The sequence below is a fragment of the Mobula hypostoma genome, chromosome 2 (assembly GCF_963921235.1).
Source record: "Mobula hypostoma chromosome 2, sMobHyp1.1, whole genome shotgun sequence".
In the NCBI taxonomy this organism is placed as follows: domain Eukaryota; kingdom Metazoa; phylum Chordata; class Chondrichthyes; order Myliobatiformes; family Myliobatidae; genus Mobula; species Mobula hypostoma.
Window position 1 is genome coordinate 248,884,636 of NC_086098.1, and position 23,395 is coordinate 248,908,030.

Genomic DNA, 23,395 nt, shown 5'->3' on the forward strand with positions numbered 1-23,395 from the left:
GACAGTGACAGTGGACATTCTCACTGACACAGTGACAGTGGACGTTCTCATTGACACAGTGACGGTGGACATTCTCGTTGACACAGTGACAGTGGACATTCTCGTTGACAGTGACAGTGGACGTTCTGGATGACACAGTGACAGTGGACATTCTCGATGAAACAGTGACGGTGGACATTCTCGTTGACACAGTGACGGTGGACATTCTCGATGACACAGTGACGGTGGACGTTCTCATTGACACAGTGACGGTGGACGTTCTCGTTGACAGTGACGGTGGACGTTCTTATTGACACAGTGACGGTGGACATTCTCGATGACACAGTGACGGTGGACGTTCTCATTGCCCTTACTGATAACTACCTTTTCATTTCTGAAATCCCTATGATCACCTCGGGCCTTTTCTGTGTCTCATAGTCATAGTCATACTTTATTGATCCCAAGGGAAATTGGTTTTTGTTACAGTTGCACCAACCAAGAACAGAGCATAAAATAGACTATAGAGTCTCTGTCCTTTCTGAAGATGTGTAACAGGTACACTTTTCTAAGTTTCATTTTACATGACGTTTTTCAAAACCTGGGTTCCTGAGCAGCAATTCTAAAACCAATCCATGGGGATTTTGTTGCGTTTTTATGACCTTTTTAGCATTATTCATCTCAGATTTTAATTTACATGATTTCCTCCATTACCACTGTTTACACTTACCAATAATGTTGTCCTTATGGGCACTTTAACGTCTCAACGTCATTCTCTTATTCCCCTGAAGCATGGGAGTTAGACGGGTCTCTCTACTGGGGTTATAATAACATGACAGGCATAGATATGGTGGATGTCAAATTATCTTTTGCAGGATTGGAGAATTTGAAACGAGATGTCATGGGTTTAAGGTGAAGGGGAAAGAATCAAAAGGCTCTGAGAGGCAGGTTTTCCACAGATAGGCTTCTGGGTGTATGGAATGAGCTGTCAGAGGAAGTGGTTAAGGCAATCCCAAAGCGCTTGGCGCTGTGTGTGGTGTGTGTGTGTGTGTGTGTGTGTGTGTGTGTGTGTGTGTGTGGTTTCCATGTTGTCCCTTGGTGGGTTTCGGTGGTGATTCTAGTTCTGGTCTAGAAATACTTCACTGCCTGTGCCTGCACCACTGCATCAGGCAGTGTGTTCCAGATTCCAATCCCCCTACTGGGAGAAAACTGCTCCTCAGATCCCCCTCTAATCCCCCTCTCCTTTACTTGTGAGGGGTATAGATAGAGAGAATACACAGTCTTTTCTCCCAGGGTTGGGGAATCAAGAACTAGAAATCACAGGTTTAAGAAAAGATTTAATAAAATCCCAAGGGGCAACTTCTTTACCCAGAGGGTATCACTATATAGAGCAAGCTGTCAGAGGAAGCAGTCAGGGGTGGGTATGATTACAACTTTTAAGAGACACCCAGACAGGAAAGGTTAGAGGGATTTGGGCCAAACACAGGCAAGTGGGACTAGCTCAGTTAGACATCTTGGTCAGCATGGACAAGTGGGCCAAATCGTCTGTATATGTGCTCCTTGAGTTTATGACTCCAGTTAGTTAGTTAGAGCTTTATTGTCATTGCTGAGGACGACGAGATTGTAGTGCTGCTCCATTCAGTGCAAACAGCATACTGGTGATTCAATCACTAAAAACACCAGGACCAAATTTAAAATCACCTGAGTTATTTAGAATGACATCTAAGTTACAGCTGAATTAAAAACAAACAGCTAAGTTAAAAGCAACTGTGGCTGTCCCATTCAAGTATTGCACTTGCCCATGTTATAAAACACAATGATTAAATATAACATAGCATCAAAAATTAAAGCTGAGATTTTAAAAATGAGCTTTGAAATCAAAGGAAGGTAGCTGCCTTATTTAAACCCAAATACTGCATATGCTCACGTAGTGCACTTGGAAATTTTCCGTAGGGTCAATCCATGGTGAAGCGGAGTGGGGGAGAGGGCTTATGTTCAGTTGCATGACAGACCTGTTTTTCAGTCTGGATGTCTGTGCAGAGATGTTTCTGTATTTCCTGCCGGGCAGCAGGAGGTTAAACAGGTGATGAGCCCCCCAGAGACAGCGTGAGTTGTAGGCAGTTTCCCTGTCTGGTGGTCGTGCCCCAGTGATGTTCTGTGCAGTTCTGATCAATTGTTGAAGTGCTTATTGGTTGACTTTGTCACAGCTAGTGTACCATACTGTCATGCAATGGGTCAGTATGCGCTCAGTTACACAACAGTGAAGGTTTACCAGCAGCTTCTGGGCAGATTTGCTCTCTTTAAACTCCTAAGATAGTACAGGCACTGCTGATCCTTCCCTACTATCAAGGATGTGTTGGTGATCCAAGAGAGCTCCTCTGCGATGTTCACTCCCAACAACTTAAAGCTTTCCACTGTCTCAGCGTTTAAGAATAGTGAATCTTGTTCATCCCTCCTGATTTCCTGAAATTGGAAATCATTTCTTTCATTTTGTTTGACTTTGAGTGAAAGGTTACAGTTGTTGCACCATTCGGACAGTTCTTGCTGTTTCATTGCTCTTTGTAATTAATCCGGTCACTGTGGTGTCGACTGTAAATTTGACAATGGAGTTGGAGTGCCGTAGGCAGGAGCACAGTCATGGGTGAAAAGAGTGTAAGGGAGTGGGCTCATTACACATCCCTCGGGTAAAGACTTACACTTTGATGCTGTGGGAATTCTTACAACGTTTGCTAGTGGAAATGCATTTTGCGTAGTGTAGAACAGGGGTCCTCAACCTTTTTTACAACACGGACCGGTTTATTATTGACAATATTCTTGTGAACCGGCCGACCCAGGTGGTGGGGGGGGTGGGGTAGGGTTGCCAACGGACAAGAGTAGCAGTCAAATACGTTGTGTTTACCCAGAGAAAGACTACAATGACCATGAAGCCATGCGTGGGCACCAGTGCGCATGCGTGTACGTGCTGATTTTTCCTCTACAAATCGTTTTTGGCGATTCTGTTCGTGGGGGTGTGTTAATCACGACCGGAATATAGGTGATAAGTGGCTAATACACTCAGTTTCGTTTCTAAAACGGTTTATCTAATGAATTTAATATTAAACACACAGCGCATATTTTCCTCGCATGAATATAGTGATAAGTCAATTATCAGGGGAGGACAGGAGAGCTTGAATAAGTGTTGAACGAACTTCCAGTAGAAGTGGTAGAGGCAGGTTCGATATTATCATTTAAAGAAAAATTGGATAGGTATATGGACAGGAAAGGAATGGAGGGTTATGGGCTGAGTGCAGGGCGGTGGGACCAGGTGAGAGTAGCGTTCGACACGGACTAGAAGGGCAGAGATGGCCTATTTCCATGCTGTAATTGTTATATGGTTATATAAGTCAATAGCATCATAACATTTTAAGTAACGTTTGGATATTAAACACACAGCACATATTTCCCCCGTATGAACATATAAAATCATTGCAACACACCAATATCGCTGAATCAGTGGGAGCCCTGGGCTTGTTTCCCTGCAACAAGACGGTGCCATCGAGGGGTGACGAGAGACAGCGATACTCGAACGGGGTTCCTTATGTCCAGTCTATTCCACAATTTAGTTTTCGTTGCATTCATTGCAGAGATACGTTGGAAATGGAAGCAACATTTTCAGTGCTTTCGTGGCTATCTCAGGATATTTAGCCTTGACTTTGATCCAGAATGCCGGCAGAGATGTTATGTCAAATATACTTTTCAGCCCGCCGTCATTTGCAAGCTCGAGGAGTTGATCTCCTTCCCGCGCTGACATGGATGACACGCGGGTAATATCCTTGCGTGTGTTCAAGCTCAACAGTGGGCGTGACAGGGAATGAGGAAAGGTGCAGCTGACTCCTATCATTTCTTTGCGGCCCGGTACCGGTCCACAGCCCGATGGTTGGGGACCGCTGGTGTAGAAGTAGAAAGGGAGGACCTCAGCTGTTGAAAAGCCGCACTCTTGCCAACTGAAGTTAAGTGCAGAGGAGAGTGAAACTGACAGGAGAAATATTGACTAAACCAAAATGATAATGGAAGTATGAGAAACAGAGAATGCTGGGGCATATAGGTCTGGTAAGTTGATAAATCTGTTTATTGGGCTCCCTGGTTTAATATAGAATCATAGTCATAGAGTCATAGAACACTACAACACAGAAACAGGTCCTTCTGCCCGTCTAATCTATGCTGAACCTAGTCCCATCAACCTGCACTTGCGCCATAGTCCTCCAAACCCTCCCGCCCATGTCATCATCATCATCATCATCATGTGCCGTGCTGTGTGATGTTGGTGGTCATGGTCTCTTGGTAAATTTTTCTACAGAAGTGGTTTGCCATTACCTTCTTCAGGACGGTGTCTTTACAATGCCATTATTAATATTCCTCAGCGATTGCCTGCCTGGCGTCAGTGGTTGCATAACCAGGAATTTGCACCATCCATGCATAGAACAACAACCACCTGCTCCTATGGTTTCACGTGACTCTGATTTTTGGGGGGCGGGGGGAAGCTTGCTGATCAGGTGCTAGACCTTGCTCAAGGGTGACCTGCAGTCTATCGGACAGAAGGAGCACCTTACACCTCCTTTGGTAGAGACATATCTCCACCCAGCCATGTACCTATCTAAATTTCTCTTAATTGTTGAAATCAGTCCCGTATCCACCACTTGCACTGGCAGCTAGTTCTACACTCTCACCACCCTCTGAGTGAAGAGTTTTCCCCTCATGGTCCTCGTAAATATTTCATCTTTCACCCTTAACCCATGACCTGTAGTTGTAGCCTTACCCAACCTCAGTGGAAAAAGCTTGTTTTCATTTACCCCAGCTATACCCCTCATAATTTTATATACTTCTATCAAATCTCCCCTCAGTCTTTTATGTTCTAGGGAATAAAGTGCTAACCTATTCAGCCTTTCCCTGTAACTGAAGTCCCAGTAAATTTTCTCCGCACTTTTTCAATATTATTTATATCTTTCCTGCAGGTAGGTGACCAAAACTGGACACTATAGTCCAAGTTGTACCTCACTGATGTCTCATACAATTTGAACAGAACAGCTCAACTCCTGTAACCAACAGGATTTCTGCAGATGCTGGAAATTCAAGCAACACACATCAAAGTTGCTGGTGAACGCAGCAGGCCAGGCAGCATCTCTAGGAAGAGGTACAGTCGACATTTCAGGCCGAGACCCTTCGTCAGGACTAACTGAAGGAAGAGTTAGTAAGAGTCTTTCTTCTGAACTGAAGAGTCTTCCTTCAGTTAGTCCTGACGAAGGGTCTCGGCCTGAAACGTCGACTGTACCTCTTCCTAGAGATGCTGCCTGGCCTGCTGCGTTCACCAGCGACTTTGATGTGTGTTGCTTAACATGCACAAAACCATGTTGACTATCTCTAATCAGTCCCTTATATATCCATTCCCTTCCAATACTTTCAATAACTTTCCCACTACTGCTGTCAGGCTCACTGGCCTGTAATTTCCTGGTTTATTCTTAGAGCCTTTATTCAACAATGCAACAACATTAGCTATCCTCTAATCCTCTGGCACCTCACCCATCATGTTTTAAATATCTCTGCTAGAGCCCCTGCAATTTCTGCACTAAATTTTCTTAAACAACTGATCAACATGAGTTATCCCCCAATCCTCCAGCACTTCACCTGTGACTAAGGAAGCTTTAAGTATCTCTGCTGGGGCCCCTGGAATTTGTGCACGAGCCTCCCACAGGATTCAAGGGAGCACATTGTCAGGCCCAGGGGATCCACCCTAATTTGCCTCAAGACACGAAACATTTTCTCCTTTATAATCAGGTCGATGCTACATTGCCTCACAACGATAGACTCTGTATCTGTCTCCAGAGTAAATACAGATGCAAAAATCCATTTTTAAGACCTCCCCCATCTCTTTCAGCTCCACACATAGCTTGCCACCCTGATCTTCCAGAAGACCAATTTTGTCCCTTGCTGTTCTTTTGTTTTTAGTGTATCTGTAGAAGCCTTTAGGATTCAACTTCACCTTGTCTACTGATGTCTTCTTTTAGCCCTTTTGATTTCCTTTTTAAGTGTTCTCGCACATTTCATATACTCCTCAAGTACCTCATTTGTTCCTACCTGGCTACACCTGCAATGCACCTCCTTCTTTTTCTTAACCAGGGCCTCGATATCTCTTGAAAACCAAGGTAATCCTATACCTTTTATTCTTGCCTTTTAATCTGACAGGTACATACAAACCCAGTACTCTCAAAATTTCACTTTTGAAGGCCTCCCACCTACCAAGTACACCTTTGCCAGAAAACAACCTGTTCCAATCCACACTTGCCAGATTCTTTCTGACACCATTAAAATTGTCCTTTCTCCAATTTAGAATCTCATTCTGAGGACGAGACCTATACTTTTCCATAATTACCTTGAAGCTAATGGCATTATGATCTGTGGATGCAATATGTTCCCCTATGTAAACTTTTGTCACCTGCCCTGTCTCATTCCCTAATAGGAGATCTAGTATCGACTCTCTCTAGTTGGGACTTCTATGCACTGATTAAGGAAGCTTTCCTGAACACATTTGACAAACTCTTTCCCATCCAGCCCTTTTGGGTGTCCCAGTCAATCTTCTGGAAGGTTAAAATCACCTACTATCACAACCTTATGATTCTTGCACAGTCTGATCTATCCACAAATCTGCTCCTCTAAATCCCACGGACTGATGGGTAATCTATGATATAGCCCCATTAACGTGGTCATACCTATCATTCCTCACTTCTATTCATAGAGGTTTATTAGACGAGCTCTCCAGTCTGTCCTGACTGAGCACTGCTGTGACATTTTCCCTGACTAGTAATGTCACCCCTCCCAATCCATCATGTCTAGAACAACAGAAAGGGGTTCAGGGGGAATATTCAGCTGCCAGTCCTGCCCCTCTTGCAACCAAGTCTCATTGAAGGCTACAACGTCACAATTCCATGCTCTAAGTCATCTGCTTTTCCTACAATTCTTCTCGGATTGAAATATGTGCAGCTCAGAACATTAGTCCCACCATGCTCGACCTTTTGATGTCTGACTTTGTACATAGGCTTAACAGTGTCTTTCTCCACGACCGCTCCGCTATCTGTCCTGGAACTCTGATTACCATCCCCCAACAACTCTAGTTTAAACCCCTCTCCCATACAGCACCAGCAAACCTTCCCGCTAGGATATTAGTTCCCCTCCATTTCAGGTCCAACCCTCCCTGGAAGAGAGCCCAGTGATTCCAAAATCTGAAGCCTTTCTTCCAACACCATCTCCTTAGCCACATGTTAAACTATATGATCTTCCATTTTCTGGCCTCACTAGCAAGTGGCACAGGTAGCAATCCTGACATCACCAGGAGGTCCCGTCCCTTATCTTAACACCTTTACGCCCTGAACTTATTTTTCAGGACCTCATCGTCCTTCTTACCCATGTGATTGGTACTGATGCGGACCACGGCCCCTGGCTGCTCACCCTCCCACTTAAGAATATTATGGACTCGGCCTGAGATGTACACGACTCTGGCACCCAGAAAGCAATTACCATCCAGGAATCTAGTTCTTGTCCACAGAACCTCCTTTCTGTTCCCCTAACCAACAAATCCCCTATCACTACAGTTTGTCTGTTTTCCCCCATTCACTGATGAGCACAAAGACAGACCCAGTGCCAGAGACCTGACTGCTATGGTTTTCCTTTGCTAGGTCATTTTGCCCTTCCCCCCACCCCCAAAGTGGTATACCTGTTGTTGTGGGGAACGGGCACTCAGCACTGGCTGCCTCAGTCACCCATTTACCTGTGTAACTACCCCCCTGTGTGTATCGTCTATCAGCCCCTCAGCCTCCTGTATGATCCGGAGTTCATCCTGTTCCAGCTCCAACTCCTTAACACGGTCTGTGAGAAGCTGCAGCTGGATGCATGTTTGCAGGTGTAGTTGTCAGAGATACTGGAGATCTCCCTGTCTTCCCACATCCCGCAAGAGGAGCATTCCACTATCCTGCCTAGCATCCCCACTGCTCTAAATGTGTGATAAGAAAGAAAGAAAGAGTAGATAACAAAAAAAAAATCTACCTATGGCCTATGCCTCTGTGAGCCAAAGCCTCAACACTCCACTCTAACACTGGACAACTCCAACAATGGTTACGCTGCTTAATCCCAAATTCTTTTTATTGGATCTTGCCAAGTGCCTAATTATGCATGAGCCATATCTCCTCAGGAACTGTGACACACAAAATGTGCCAACTACCCCAGCTCACTTCTTTTAAACTCTCACTCCCTCTACACAATCTGATGTCTCCTCGGGAACTGGCACACAAAAGGTATATATATAGTCACAAGGCACAATAAGAAGGATATTTATTGGATGTCATTGTAAATCACTGATGTGACATCATCAAAAATACTTCATCAATTCTGTTTGCTGTAGCACATAGAGACACTGATTAAATAGCAACACACAGAAAATGCTGGAGGAATAAATAAATTCCAAATAAACTGATTCCTAAGCTCTGGAACCTGGGCCTTAGCACTCAGATCTGCAGCTGGATCTTCAACTTCCTCACAGACAGGTCCCAGGCTGTAAAAATAGGGGACAAGCTCTCCTCTACAATCACTCTGAGCACCGGTGCCCCACAAGGCTGTATACTCAACCACCTGCTGTACTCACTGTACTCCCATGATTGTGTAGCCAAGTTTCCATCAAACTCAATATATAAGTTTGCTGATGACACAACAATTGTAGGCCGTATCTCAGGTAAAGATGAGTTTGAATACAGAGAGGAAATTAAGAACCTGGTGGCATGGTGCGAAGACAATAACCTATCCCTCAACATCAGCAAGACGAGGGAATTGATTATTGACTTCAGAAGGAGTAGAGGACCACACGACCCAATTTACATCGGTGGTGCTCAAGTGGAACAGGTCAAAAGCTTTAAGTTCCTCGGGGTCAATATCACAAATGACCTGACTTGGTCCAACCAAGCAGAGTCCACTGCCAAGAAGGCCCACCAGCGCCTTTACTTCCTGAGAAAACTAAAGAAATTTGGCCTGTCCCCTAAAACCCTCACTAATTTTTATAGATGCACCGTAGAAAGCATTCTTCTAGGGTGCATCACAACCTGGTATGGAAGTTGTCCTGTCCAAGACCAAAAGATGCTGCAGAAGATCGTGAACATGGTGCAGCACATCACAGAAACCAATCTCCCGTCCGTGGACTCACTTTACGCCGCACGCTGTTGGAGAAGTGCTGCCAAGATAATTAAGGACCCGACCCACCCAGCAAACACACTTTTTGTCCCTCTTCCCTCCAGGAGAAGGCTCAGGAGCTTGAAGACTTGTACAGCTGGATTTGGGAACAGCTTCTTTCCAACTGTGATAAGACTGCTGAACGGATCCTGACCCGGATCTGGGCTGTTCCCTCCAAATATCCGGATCTGCCTCTCAGTTTTTTTGCACTACCTTACTTCCCATTTTTCTATTTTCTATTTATGATTTATAATTTAAATTTTTAATATTTACTAATTTTAACTATTTTAAATATTTTTAATATTTAATATTTGTAATCCAGGGAGTATGAAGCGCAGATTCAAATATCGCTGTGATGATTGTATGTTCTAATACTAATTGTTTGGCGACAATAAAGTATAAAGAACTCGACAGGTCAGGTAGCATCTATGGAAAAGACTAAACAGTTGACGTTTCAAGCCAAGGCCTTTCTCAGGACTGAGAAAGAAGGGAGGAAGTGTTTGAATAAAAGGTGGGGGAAGGTAACAAGGCTAGTTGGAAAGTGATAGGTAAAGCCAGCCAGGTGGGAAAGCTCAAGGGCTGGAGAGGAAAGGATCATGGACAACAGGAGAAAGGGAAGGAGGAGAGAAGTAATAGGCAGGTGAAAAGAATTATAAGGCCAGAGTGGGGAATTTGTTCACCAGAAGGAGAAAGCAATATTCATACCGTCAGGTTGGGGAGTACCCGGATGGAATAAAAGAGGTTTCTCCTCCACCTTGAGTGTGGCTTCATCTTAGCACAAGAGGAGGCCATGGATTGACATGTCAGAACAGGAGTGGGAATGGGAATTAAAATGTTTGACCACCATGAAGTCCCGCTTGTGGTGGATGGTTGGAGGTGCTTGATGAAGTGGTTTCCCAATTTACGACAGGTCTCACCAGTGTAGAGGAGGCCGCGTTGGGAGCACCGGACACAATAAACAACCCTGGCAGATTCACAGGTGAAGTGTTGCCTCACCTGGAAGATCTGTTGGGGCCCTGAATGGAGGTGAGGGAGGAGGTGTGTGGGCAGATGCAGCAGGGATACAGTAAGTACCTGGAGGGAGATTAGTGTGGAGGGATGAAATGTCCAGGGAATCATAGAGGGAGCGATGCCTGCAGAAAGTGGGGGGGGGGAGGGAGAGGTAAAGATATGTTTAGTGTAGGGTCCCTTTGGAGATGGGGAATGTTGTGGAGGATAACATGTTGGATGCGGAAGCTAGTAGGTAAGAACAAGAGGAACTATCACTATTTCAGCAGTGGGAAGATGGGCTGAGCATGGATGTTTGAGGAACAGAGGAAATGTGGCTGAGAGCAACATTTTATGTACAGTTTTGGACATTCTGTTGTCAGAACGATGGCATTTAAGCTGGAAAGTATGTGGAAGCAATTTACCAGAAATTTTGCCAGGGCTTGAGGACTACATTATAGGGAGAGATTTAGGAGGCTAGGATGTTATTCCTTGGATCATAGAAAACTGAGAGAGGACCTTATAAAGCAGGGGTGGCGAACTTATGGCACATGTGCCCAAGCTGGCAAACATAAAAATTTTGTCGGTACACGTTACACAGTGTTACCCCTCAATTCTCTTTATTGCTTCATTTATTTCAATGTGCTTCTGTTATGAACAGTAAATCAATGAATACACATAAATTTGAAACAGGACTCATCCTTTCTTTCCTTAAAAAATCCATAATTACTGTTACTAATTCATTAATCAATGATAATCTCTGCTCAAAATTACCATGGCATGTGAGAGAATTTTTTGGAAGATTATTGCCATTTTGGCACACACTCTCTAAAAAGTTTTGCTACCCATGTGTATAAAATCATAAGGGGCAGAGACAGGGTGAATGCACAGTGTCATTTCCCCCAGGGTTGGGGAATTAAGAACTAGAGGGCAGAAATGTGAAAAGGATCTGAGAGGCAACTTCTTCATCAAGAGGATGGTTAGTATGTGGAATGATCTGCCAGAGGAAGTGGTCGAGACAGATACATTAACAACATTTTAAAAGACACCTGGACAGGTATAGAGAGATATGGACAGGTACACGGATAGGAAAGGTTTAGAGAGATATGGACAGGGACACGGATAGGAATGTTTAGAGAGATATGGACAGGTACACGGATAGGAAAGTTTAGAGGGATATGAGCCAAACACAAATAAATGAGATGGTGGACACCTTTATTGGCATGGACAAGTTAGGCCGAAGGGCCTGTTTCTGTACTGTATCCCTTTATAATCTGGAGAGAATCATCGAGCTTGGGAAGAGACCCTTCAACCCACCAAATCCGTGCTGTCCATTATCTACCCAGTTACTCAGACAGGAAATGGACAACACAAGAATAGGCCCTACAGTCCACCATTTCTTCTTGGTCAAATATAACTAATGCCATCGGATCCATATTTGTCTGTTCATATATCTGTCTAATTACCTCATAACCATTACTATTGTATACATCCATCATTAATTACAATTTTTTAAAAATTCTCTGCATATTCGTATCACTTCTCCCTGTTTCTACCACTGGTCTACACACTGGGCAATTTACAGTGGACAATTAACATGCCAACTCACATGGATGGAAGTCTACATGGTCACAGGAAGAAAATGCAGACTCCACAGGGACACTGCACTGCCGGAGGTCGGAACTGAACCTGGGTCACTGGCACTATAGGGCTGAACTAATGTCGGTTTATTATTGTGACATGTACCAAGATACAGTGAAAAACTTGTCTTGCGTACTGTTTTTAAAGATCAATTCATTATACAGTGCACTGAGGTGGAGCATGGTTAAAAAAAAAACAATGCTAAATAAAGTATAACAGCTACAGAGAAAGTTCAGTGCAGGTAAAAGCTAAGGTGTAAAACTGTGAAGTCAAGAGTCTCTCTTATAAAGATAAAGATTAGCTTTATTTGTCACATTTTGTAATCGAAATATCAAAGCGTACAGTGAAATGCATCATTTGCATCAAATCAATTCAGTGAGTATTATGCTGAGCAGCCCGCAAGTGTCACTGTGCTGGGCATGCCAACATCGCATGCCCACAAATCACTATCCCTAACCGCATGTCTTTGGAATGTGGGAAGAAAGTGAAGTACCCAGAGGAAACCTGTGGGCTAACAGGGAAAACAGACAAATTCCTTACAGACAATGGTAGGAATTCAAATCTCTTACTAGCTCTTCCTTCAGTTAGTCCTGACGAAGGGTCTCGGCCCAAAGCGTCGACTGTACCTCTTCCTAGAGATGCTGCCTGGCCTGCTGCGTTCACCAGCAAATTTGATGTGTGTTGGTAGGAATTGAATCCCATTCTTATAGCTAGTGTGCTGTACAGCATTGCGCTAACTACTGTGGTACAGTGCACCCCCCCCCCACCCCAAGAGGTCCCTCCAACAGTTTGATAACAGCTGTCCTGAGCCTGGTGGTACACAATTTCATGCATTTGTATCTTCTACCCAATGGAAGGGGAAGAAGAAAGAACATCTGGGGTGTGCAGGGGCTCTTTGATTGTGCTGGCTGCTTCACCGAGCCACTGAGAAATTAAGACAGAGTCCATGGAAAGGAGGCTGGTGTCCCTGATGGGCTGATGATTGAAATCAAGGGAAATAAATTGGATTGATGCCATACTGTAGAAGGCCATGTGAAAATACCCACCGAGTCTGAACCAGCATCCTGAAAAGTAATTCCATCAACCCTACGTTCATGCTGACCCTTTTCTGCTGATCCCCTCTCTCAGCACTCGGTTCGTTGCATTCTCTGCTTCAGTGATTCAAATACTCGCCTAGATACTTTTTCACTTGTCTCTGCCTCCACTACCACTTCAGGCAGTGCATCCCTCCTGCCCCCGGGTGAGAAGGTTCTTCTAATGTGTGTGTGGGTTAATGTGTGTTCACTCTTGGCAGGTCCAGTTGAGGACGCTTGGGGTTATGGCCTCCGAAGTAATGGCTGCAAATGTGCCACTGTGTGCTGGCCCGGCCCAGCTCGAAGGCAAGACTAAGAAAAAGAAGAAGCGAAAGAGGCAGCAGGAGGGGAACAAGGGTGAAGAGGATCATCTGGAGATCCAAGCTGAGATCGAGGGCCTCACCAAAGCCGGGAGCCGGGCCCTGGCCCAGGAGCAGCCAGAGGAGGCTCTGGTCTCATTCAAGAAGGCCTTTCTTATCTCGCTCGACACGGCTGAACAGAGTGTGCAGAGGGCCTGTGCTTTCAACCTGGGTGCTGCCTATGTGGCCTCAGGCAGGCCGGCCAAAGGCCTGGACTTCCTGCTGAGGTCGCAGCCGGCCGAGGGTGGGGAAAGGCAGGGCGACCTGTACTTCAACCTGGGGATAGCTCACGAGGGGCTGGGGGACCTGGAGAGTGCTGCTGAACACTACCAACAGGCCCTGGCTCACTATCGGGCCCAGCAGCCGCAGGGAGAAGCGGACACCTGCATGAAGCTGGCCAGCTGCCGGGTAAGGGCAGGGGCTCTGGCCCAGGCTGGCCGGTGTTTCCGGAGGGCAGGCCAGCTCTACCGGCAGGGGGGCAGCCCAGACCTGGCCGCCATCGCCCTGAATGAGGCCGCCAGACACATGCTGCAGTGCCGGCAGTTCACGGCCACCGAGATCACCCAGGTGTTGAACGAGTGCCGGACCATTTGTGGGAACATTCAGAACAAAGCCCTGCTTGGTGAGTGCTCGATCAATGTGTTTATTAAAGTCAAAGTGGAGTTTACTGTCATATGCTCAGGTACAAAGAAAAACTTACTCGTGGCAGCATCACAGGTACACAACATCAGCAAAGAAAGCAGTCCTGATGAAGGGTCTCAGCCTGAAGCATCAACTGTTTATCCCCCTCCATAGAGTGGCAGGGGAGGGTGGGGAGAAATAATCGGAAGTTCAAGAAATTCATGTTCATTACATCAGGTTGGAGGCTACGCAGACAGAATGTGAGGTGCTGCTCCTCCAGCTCAAGAGTAGCCTCATTTTGGCAGTAGAGGAGGCCATGGACCAATGTGCCAGTATGGGCCTGGGCAGTGGACTCAAAATGGTTGGCCACTAGGAGATCCTGCTATTACACAACAAAGCAGACCCCAAGCTATGTAGAGTCCACCGATGTAGAGGAATGAATTCTGTGTAGAGTGTGTATCAAAACCTGGATGTTAAGAACCTTTATTTTAATGTTCCTATTCTCACTGTTTGAAAGGAAAACTCTACAATGACATCGGACTCGGCTACTCGCAGTTGAAGATCTTCTCACTAGCAGCTGAGTGCTTCGAGCAGGCCCTCCCGTACTGCCAACGGGACAACTCGGAGCGCCGGAAAGAGGCTGTGATCCTGCAGAACCTCGGCGCCGTCCACAACACCACCAGTGACTACGGCAGGGCACTGGACTTCCACCAACGTGCGGCAGCCTTGCACGGTGGGGAACTAGGCTCCACGGACTGAGCAGGAATCTCGATGTACCCTCCCCCCCACAACTCCCTTATACCATTCTTAGCCTAGCAGGCAGTCCAGAGTTGTCAGAGGTAGAAGGTCATTCCATTACAGGAAGACACAAGCAATTTCCACAGCCGCTGAAAATCTTGAGCAACACACACACACACAATGCTGGAGGAACTCAGGGAGGAAAGTGTGGATGATGAACAGGCCACGAGAGTGAACATCGATTTCCTTAACTTCCAATAAACACTCCACCTCCCACCTTCACCATCTTTTGTCTTCTTCCATTCCGGTGACCCTCACAACCCTTCTCTTCTCCCCCGTCATGAATTTCATCCTCATGGAGAGTCCCATCACCTCCCTCTGGATCCTAAACTCTTTATTCCATGGTCCACTGTACTCACCATACTACAAGACCATAAGACATAGATGCAGAATTAGGCCACTTTGCCCATCACGTCATTACATCATGGCTGATTTATTATCCTACCTACCGCCCATTACACCGCTGGCATTTAGGGTAGTGACTTATTATCCCTCTCAACCCTATCCTCCTGTATTCTGCCCGTAACATTTGACCCCCTGACTAACCAGGAACCTGTTCAACCTCTGCTATAAATATACTCAGTAACTTGGCCTCCACAGCCATCCATGGCAATGAATACCACAGATTCACCACCCACTGTCTAAAGAAATCCCTTCTCATCTCTGTTCTAAATCAATGTCCCTCTATTCTGAGGCTGTGCCATTTGGTCCTAGACTCACCCACTCTCTGCATCCTCTCTATCTAGGCCTTTAAATATTTGGTAGGTTTCAGTGAGATCCCCCTTTATTTGTTTAAACTCCAGCGAGTACAGGCCCAGAGTAATCAAATGCTTCTTTCATTCCCAGTATCATTCTCATGAACCTTGTCTAGACCATCTTCAATCCACATCTTTTCTTAGATAAGGGGACCCAAAACTGCTCATAATACTCCAAATGCAGACTGACCAATACCTTATAAAGTCTCAGAATTACTACATCCTAGTTCTTATATTGTAGTCTTCTCGAAATGAAAGCTAACACTGCATTTGCCCTCCTTACCACCAACTCGACCTGCAAGTTAACCTTTAGGAAATCCTGCACAAGGACTGCCAAGTCCCCTTGCACCTCAGATTTTTGAACTTTCTCCCTGTTTCGAGAATAGTCTACACCTTTATCCCTTCTACCAAAATGCATTTCCCTGCACTGTATTCCATCCGCCACTTACCATAGAAACTACAGCACAGAAACAGGCCCTTTGGCCCTTCTTGGCTGTGCCGAACCATTTTCTGCCCAGTCCCTTCTTTGCCCATTATCCCAATATGGCTAAGTCTTTCTGCAAACACCTTGATTCCTTAACACTACCTTCCCCTATCTTTGTATCATCTGAAAACTTGGCCAGAAAGCCATCAATTCATCATACAAGTCGTTGACATATAATATGAAAAAAGCAGTCCCAATACCATGTGGAACACCACTCGTCACTGGCAGCCAACCAGAATAGGCCCCTCTATTCTTTGGTTCCTGCATCAGTCAATTTCTATCCACGGTAATATCTTTCCATGGGCTCTTGTTAAATAGCCTCATGTATGGCACTTTGTCAAAGGCCTTCTGAAAATCCAAGTAAACAACATCCACTCGCTCCCCTTTGTCTATTCAACCTGTTATTTCCTCAAATACAGCAGATTTGTTAGGCAAGATTTTCCCTTAAGGAAACCATGCTGACTTTGGCCTGAGTTTACCATGCGCCTACAAGTACCCTGAAACCTCATCCTTAATAATGGGCTACAACATCTTCCCGACCACTGAAATCAGGCTAACTGGCCTAAGATATTTACCTCTTCCAACTATCACCTCACACCTTCTCACAGCAATCCCCTCCCCTACCCAACCACCTTCCCCCTCACCTGGTCTCACTTATTAGTTGCCAGCATGTAATTCCCCCCCCCATCCCCCCATCTTATTGTGGTTTCTGAACCTTTCTTTCCCATCTTGATGAAGGGTCTCAGTCCAGAACATTGTCGGTTCATTCCCCTGCATAGCTGCTGCCTGACCTACTGAGTTCCTCCAGTATTCTGTGTGTGTTGCTCATTACAGGAAGGGTGTGGGGGGGGGAGGATTTTGGAGAGGGTGTAGGAGAGGTTCACCAGGATGCTGCCTGGGTTAGAGGGTATGAGCTGTAAGGAAAGGCTGGACAAACTGGGGTTGCTGGGGTTGTTTTCTCTGGAGCGTCAGAGGCTGAGGGGAGACCTGACAGAGTTCATAAGATTGTGAGAGGCATAGGTAGACAGCCAGTGTCTGTTTCCTTGAGCCAAAACTTCTAATAAAGTGAGAGAGGGTAGATTCAATCAGTGATTCTTTCCCTCTGTTATCAGATTTCTCAATTGTCCACAAACCCCACCTCATTGTTCCTCTTGTTTTTCACTATTTATTTATTTTGCAGTTTATAGTAATTCTATGACTTTGCACTGTGTTGCTGCCACAAAACAACAAATTTCACATCACATAAGACAGTGATAATAAAGCTGATTTTGATTCTGAGATATGTGGAGCAGATTTTAAATGCCGTTAATGTATCTGCCTCAACCATTTCCTCTGCCCATTCACCTCCTCCCGCACCTCCATTCAGAGCCCCAAAGAGTCCTTTGCGGTGAGACAAACTTCACCTGCAAGTCTGTTGGGATTGTGTTCTGCATCCGGTGCTCCCAATGCGATGGCCTCTACACCGGAGAGTTCCAACATAGATTGGGGGACTGTTTTGTTGAGCACCTGCACTCCGTTCTCAACAAGGAGGATTTCCGGATGGATGACCATTTTAGTTCCAATCCCCATTCCCATTCCGACATGCTGGTCCATGGCTTCCTCTGCTGCCATGATGAGGCCACTCTCAGGTTGGGGGAGCAACACCTCATATTCCGTCTCAATTTCTCTAGCTTACGATAATTCTCCTCTTCCCCCTTCCCTCTTCTTCCATTCCCCACCCTAGCTCCCCTGGTACTTCCCTTTTCCTCACCTACCACCTCCCTTTGGTGCTCCTTCTTCCCTTTCTCCCACGGTTCCTCTCCTCTCCTCTCTTTCCTTCTTTAGCCCTTTACCTTTTCCACCTATCACCTCCCAGTTTCTCTCTTCAATCTCTCCCCTAGCTTCACCTATCACCTTCTAGCTTGTACTCCTTCCCTTCTTATTCTGATGTCTTTCCCCTTCCTTTCCTGTACTGACGAAGGGTCTCAGCCCAAAACTGCGACTCTTTATTTCTTTCCAGGGATGCTGCCTCATCTGCTGAGTTACTCTAGCAGTTTCCTCTCACGTTCCTTTTAATTCCCAACTCCTGTACTCAGTGCACTAATTTATCAAGGCTGAGGTGCCAAAAGTTCACTTTTATCAGCCCATCTACCTACCATGCCACTTTCAAGGAATTACAGACCTGTATTCCCAAATACCTTTGTTCTACTGCACTCCACAGTGCCCTGCCGTTCACTGTGTATGTCCCACCCTGGTTTGTCCTCGTAAAGTGCAACACCTTGCACTTAATGATCTATCTCCTATTAGCGCAGCGGCCTTAGGTCACAGAGTCAGCCTTAGGACAGACAGCAAGTAGTCACAGCCTTAACTCTCCAGTGACCACAGCTTCAGTCCTGTCCTCTGGGGCTGCCTGTGTGGAGCCTTTAACTGTGTGGGGTTCGCACATGTCTGCGTTAAAATCCATCTACCACTTCTCAGCCCATTGTTGTAAATCTACTTTGCACTCTATCTTCCAGCTTAATGACACCTTTTGCTGTGCAATTCTAATGGCATAACTGTGGCAGTTGGGAGAGAAAGGAACTGCATTAGGGGCCATTAAACAAAGAGTAGTACTCTCCTCTAGAACTGGCTATGACTGCAGGGCAGGAATACAGTGTAGGGAAGTGTATGATAATGCACTTTGGTAGAAGGAATAAAGGCATAGGCTGTTTTCTAATCAGGGAGCAAATTCAGAAATCAGAGGTACAAAGGAACTTGGAACCTTCGTGCAGGATTCCCTAAAGGCTAACTTGCAGGTTGAGTAAGCGGTAAGGAAGGCAAATGTAATGTTAGCAATAATTTCAAGAGAACTAGAATAGAAACATGGAAAATAGGTGCAGGAGTAGGCCATTCGGCCCTTCGAGCCTGCACCGCCATTCAGTATGATCATGGCTGATCATCCAACTCAGAACCCTGTACCAGCCTTCTCTCCATACCCCCTGATCCCTTTAGCCACAAGGGCCATATCTAACTCCCTCTTAAATATAGCCAATGAACTGGCCTCAACTGTTTCCTGTGGCAGAGAATTCCACAGATTCACCACTCTCTGTGTGAAACAGTTTTTCCTCATCTCGGTCCTAAAAGGCTTCCCCTTTATCCTCAAACTGTGACCCCTCGTTCTGGATAAGAGCAAGGATGTGATGCTGAGGCTTTATAAGGCATTGGTCAGACCACACTTGAAGTATTGTGAGCAGTTTTGGGCCCCTTGTTTAAGAAAGGGTGCGTTGGCATTGGAGAGAGTCAAGAGGAGGTTCACAAGAATAATTTTGGGAAAGGGTTACCGTATGAAGAGCCTCTGATGGCTCTGGGTCTGTACTGACTGGAATTTAGGAGATTGACGGGGGGGGGGGATCTCATTGAAATTTATTGAATATTGAAAGGCATAGGTAGAGTAGTTTTGGAAAAAATGTTTCCTATAGTGGGGGACTCTGGGACTGGAGGGCACAGCCTCAGAATAGAGAGATCCCTTTACAACAGAAATAAGGTGAAATTTGTTTAGACAGAGTGTGTTGAATCTCCGGAATTCATTGCCATGGATGGCTGTGGAGGCCAAGTCATTGGGTATGTTTAAAGCAGAGGTTGATAATTTCTTGATTAGTAATGGCATCAAAGGTTACGGGGATTGAGAGGGATAACAAATCTGCCATGACTGAATGCTAGAGCAGTCTCGATAAGCCAAATGACCTAATTCTGCTCCCACAGTAAGTTTTACAGTGTTATGTAGCTTCTCTTGAGCCACATCGATAGTGTTTATGAATTAACAAAATTCAAAGGATGCTCCTCATCTCTCCTCAGGTTCCCTCGGAAACAGGAATGCACAGGGTCAGTGTTTCTGCAACATGGCCTTCGCTTACAGTCAGCTGGCAGAGCACGAGGAGACAGCTGAGAGTTACCTGCACGCACTGCAGGCTTTCAAAGACACCGGTGAGGGAGCAGGAATACCACAGCAGCGTGGGGGGTGGTTCAGTATTGATGTCAGGTGGAACAGAGGAGCTGAGCGTGGTGTCTTGCAGAGAACATGAGAGCAGAGTGCTACGTCTCAGAGACTGGATCTCACACAAAATGCTGGAGGAACCGTGGAGGGGAATAAACAATGATTCAGGCCAAGATCCTTGATTGGGACTGGAAATAAAGAGGAAAGATGCCTGAATAAGAAGTTGGCGGCGGGGGGGGACAGTACAAGCTGGCAGGTGATAGGTGAGGGGAGATGAAAGGCAATCTTGTAGAATGCTGGGTGAAAGAGGTAAAGGGCTCAAGGGGAAGGAATCTGATAGAGAGAGAGAGGAGAGTGGACTATGGGACAATGGGAAGGAGGAGGAGCACCAGAGAGATTTGATGGGTAGGTGAGAAGAAAAGGGGTAAGAGGGGAGCCTGAATGAAGAATGGAATAAGAGAGGTGGGGGATGCAAATTACAAGAAATTGATGTTCATGCCATCAGGTTGGAGACAGAATATGAGGAGTTGATCCTCCAGTTTGAGTTAGGCCTCGCTGAGACAGCAGAAGAGGCCGTGGACAGACATGTTCGAAAGGAAATGGGAAGACTTGTTGAAATGGGTGGCCACCGGTAAATGCTGCCTTTTGTCGAGGACAGAATGAAGATGGTTGATGAAGCGGTCCCCCAATCTGCATCAGGTCTCCATCAACTTCCTCCCGTATTTTCTGTGTGTTGCTCATGATTTCCAGAATCTTCAGAATCTCTTGTGCCTTGGAGAGAGGATAGTTGGCAGGTTGATTGGTCCAAGTGTGTGAATGAAAGATAGAAGCAGGGTGTTGGTGTGTTAAATCATGAAGGGCACAGATAAGGAGAATGTACAGTCATTTTTCTACCAGGGTTAGGAATCAAGAAGGTCTAAGGTGAGAAGGGAGAAATATATTGAGGACCTGAGATGCAACTTTTCCACCCAGTATATGAACGAGCTGCCAGAAGAGGTAGAGACAGGTACAATTTCATTTGAAAGAGATTTAGATAGGTACAAGGACAGGAAAGATTTAGAAGTATATTGGGTAAATGTGGGCAGATGGGACTAGCTTAGATGAACATCTTGGTCAGCATGAACCAGTTGGATCAAAGGACCAAGTGTTGTATATCTCTACGGGAATTTGGGGAGAATAAAACAATGTAGGATTACTGTAAAATGGTCAGCGTGGACTTGGAGGGTTTTGTGCTGTATGACCTCATGATTCCATGAACATCATGCAAGGTCAGTGGAAGTACAGGAGCAATGTGCGACATCTGACCAAGACTAGTACAAGGTGTTCTAAATGGGTTATTGCAGAAATGTCCAGAGCCTTAGAGGAATTACAAAAGCAGTATTCAACACACAATCTCTTTGACCTCCTGCCATCAGGGAGAAGGCACCACAGCATTAGAGCCAGTACTGTCAGGCTAGTTAACAGCTTCATCCCCCAGCTGTTAGACTTCTTAACACCCTGATACCACCCAGCACGTACTCTCCAACTCAGAGACACACCCTCATCCGCACTGGTCACTTCTTGTCTTTTATTGCTGCTGCTTCACATATTTGTACGACTGCTTGTTTTATTATAATAGTGTCAGTATCTTTATACTGTCATACATAAACATGTTCTTGATATTTATTGCTTATTTATTTATATTTTGTTTTTTCTTTCTTTTTGTTTGTACAGTTTATTGTCTTTTGCACATTGGTTGTTTGTCCGTCTTTGTTCTGTACAGTTTTTCATTGAATTCTATTGCATTTCTTTGTATTTACTGTGAATGCCTGCAAGAAAGTGAATCTCGGGGTGGTATATAGTGATATGTATGTACTTGATTATAAATTTACTTTGAACTTTAAGCATGCACCTTCTACTTTATGTCACCCAGTTGATCTTCAGGCCATGCCACTCTGGGATTTGTGCTAATATTATTTTGTGATTGTACGTGCTGGATTGTAACTGTATGTGCTGTGTGTGACTCTGTGTACTGTGTTTTACACCCTGGCCCCAGGAGAACGATGTTTTGTTTAGCCGTACACATGTGTATGGTTAAATGACAATAAACTTGAACCTGAACTTGAAAATCTCAGAGACAATCGTGGAGCACACACAATGTCTCAGAGTGAATTAAATAATGCCTTGGGGGGTATAATGGAGAAATGTGCAGGGGAATTAGCAGCTAGTATACCTGCAACAGTAGACATGGCAGACTAAGGCAAATGGAAAGGGGTGGCAAGGTAGTGTAACGGTTAGCTTAACACTTCACAGTGCCAGTGATCAGAAGATCAGGGTTCAATTCCTATTGCTATATATAAGGACTTTGTACATTATCCCCGTGGCTGCATGGGTTTCCTCTGTGTGCTCTGGTTTCCTCCCACATTCCAAGATGTGCCAGAAGCGTGGTGACACTTTCAGACTGCCCCACACAATCGGACCTGGTTGGTCATTGATGCATTTCACTGTATGTATGTTTTGATGCTTCAATGTAGGTGTGACAAATAAAGCTAACCTTTATCTTCACGCCACTAAGTGCAAGGTGGTGTGCTTTAAGTGTCTAATAAGGATAAGATGTACACAGTGTATGTCAGGACCCGAGGCAGTACTGAGGAATAGTAAGACCTTGGTCCAAGAACCTCTGAAGATGGCAGCACAAGTTGATGCAGTGGTGAAGAGAGCATACGAGATACTTGTCTTCATTAGCCAGGGCACAGAATACAGGAGCAGGGAGGTTATGGTCCAACTTTAGAAACCATTGGTCAGGCCACAGCTGGAGCACTGTGTGCAGTTCTGGTCACCAGACTATAGGAGGTGTGTGTTTTGACTGGAGAGGCTACAGAGGAGATTCTCCAGGATGTTGCCTGGGACAGAGTGATTCAGTTACAAGGACAGATAGGAGAGGTTGTGTCTATTTTCCTCCACGTTCAAGAGGCTGGATTGGATTTGAAAATATGTACAAAATGATAAGGAGTATAGACTGGGTAGGTGGTGGGAAACTTTTCTCAGTGGCAGAGATGTCTAAGACCAGAGGGCATGGGTTTAAGCAGAAAATAATAGCTTTTGAGGCGATCTGCACAGAAATTTAATATCCCCCAGAGGTGGGGTTGGAATCTGGAACACACTGCCTGAGGGGGTGGTAGAGGCAGAGATTTAAACACTTGAATCATAGAGGTAGGGAGAGCTGGGAACTGAGGGCTGATCAAATAAGGGTTCTTGATGATCAATTGGACATAGTGGGCCAAAGAGCCTTTGTTCTGTGTCGTGTGGGTCTACAATGACAATGAGGTGCGAATAACAGCTATCTACTCTTTTATACTGTGAACCCCTATCGTTAACCAAAGGATCTGTGGACCCCAGGTTGTGAACCCCTGATTTAGTGGAAAATAATCTTAGAACAGTACAGTACAGAAACAGGCCCTTCAGCCCACAATAATTAAACTAGTAATGAAATGGCTAACTAAGTAATCCCTTCTGCCCACATA

At 45.4% G+C, this 23,395-nt stretch overlaps 1 protein-coding gene across 2 annotated transcripts in view; it reads left to right on the forward strand.

The window, feature by feature from the left end:
- The window catches only part of LOC134337620 (tetratricopeptide repeat protein 24), a 57,990-nt gene that overhangs the window by 1,955 nt on the left and 32,640 nt on the right, over positions 1-23,395 (forward strand). For both annotated transcript variants that reach the window (XM_063032796.1, XM_063032804.1), the window contains exons 2-4: positions 13,145-13,904; positions 14,421-14,636; positions 19,754-19,882. In XM_063032796.1, the coding sequence (XP_062888866.1) occupies positions 13,169-13,904; positions 14,421-14,636; positions 19,754-19,882 (1,081 nt within the window). In that variant the 5' untranslated portion in view covers positions 13,145-13,168. The remainder of the gene's footprint in view (positions 1-13,144; positions 13,905-14,420; positions 14,637-19,753; positions 19,883-23,395) is intronic.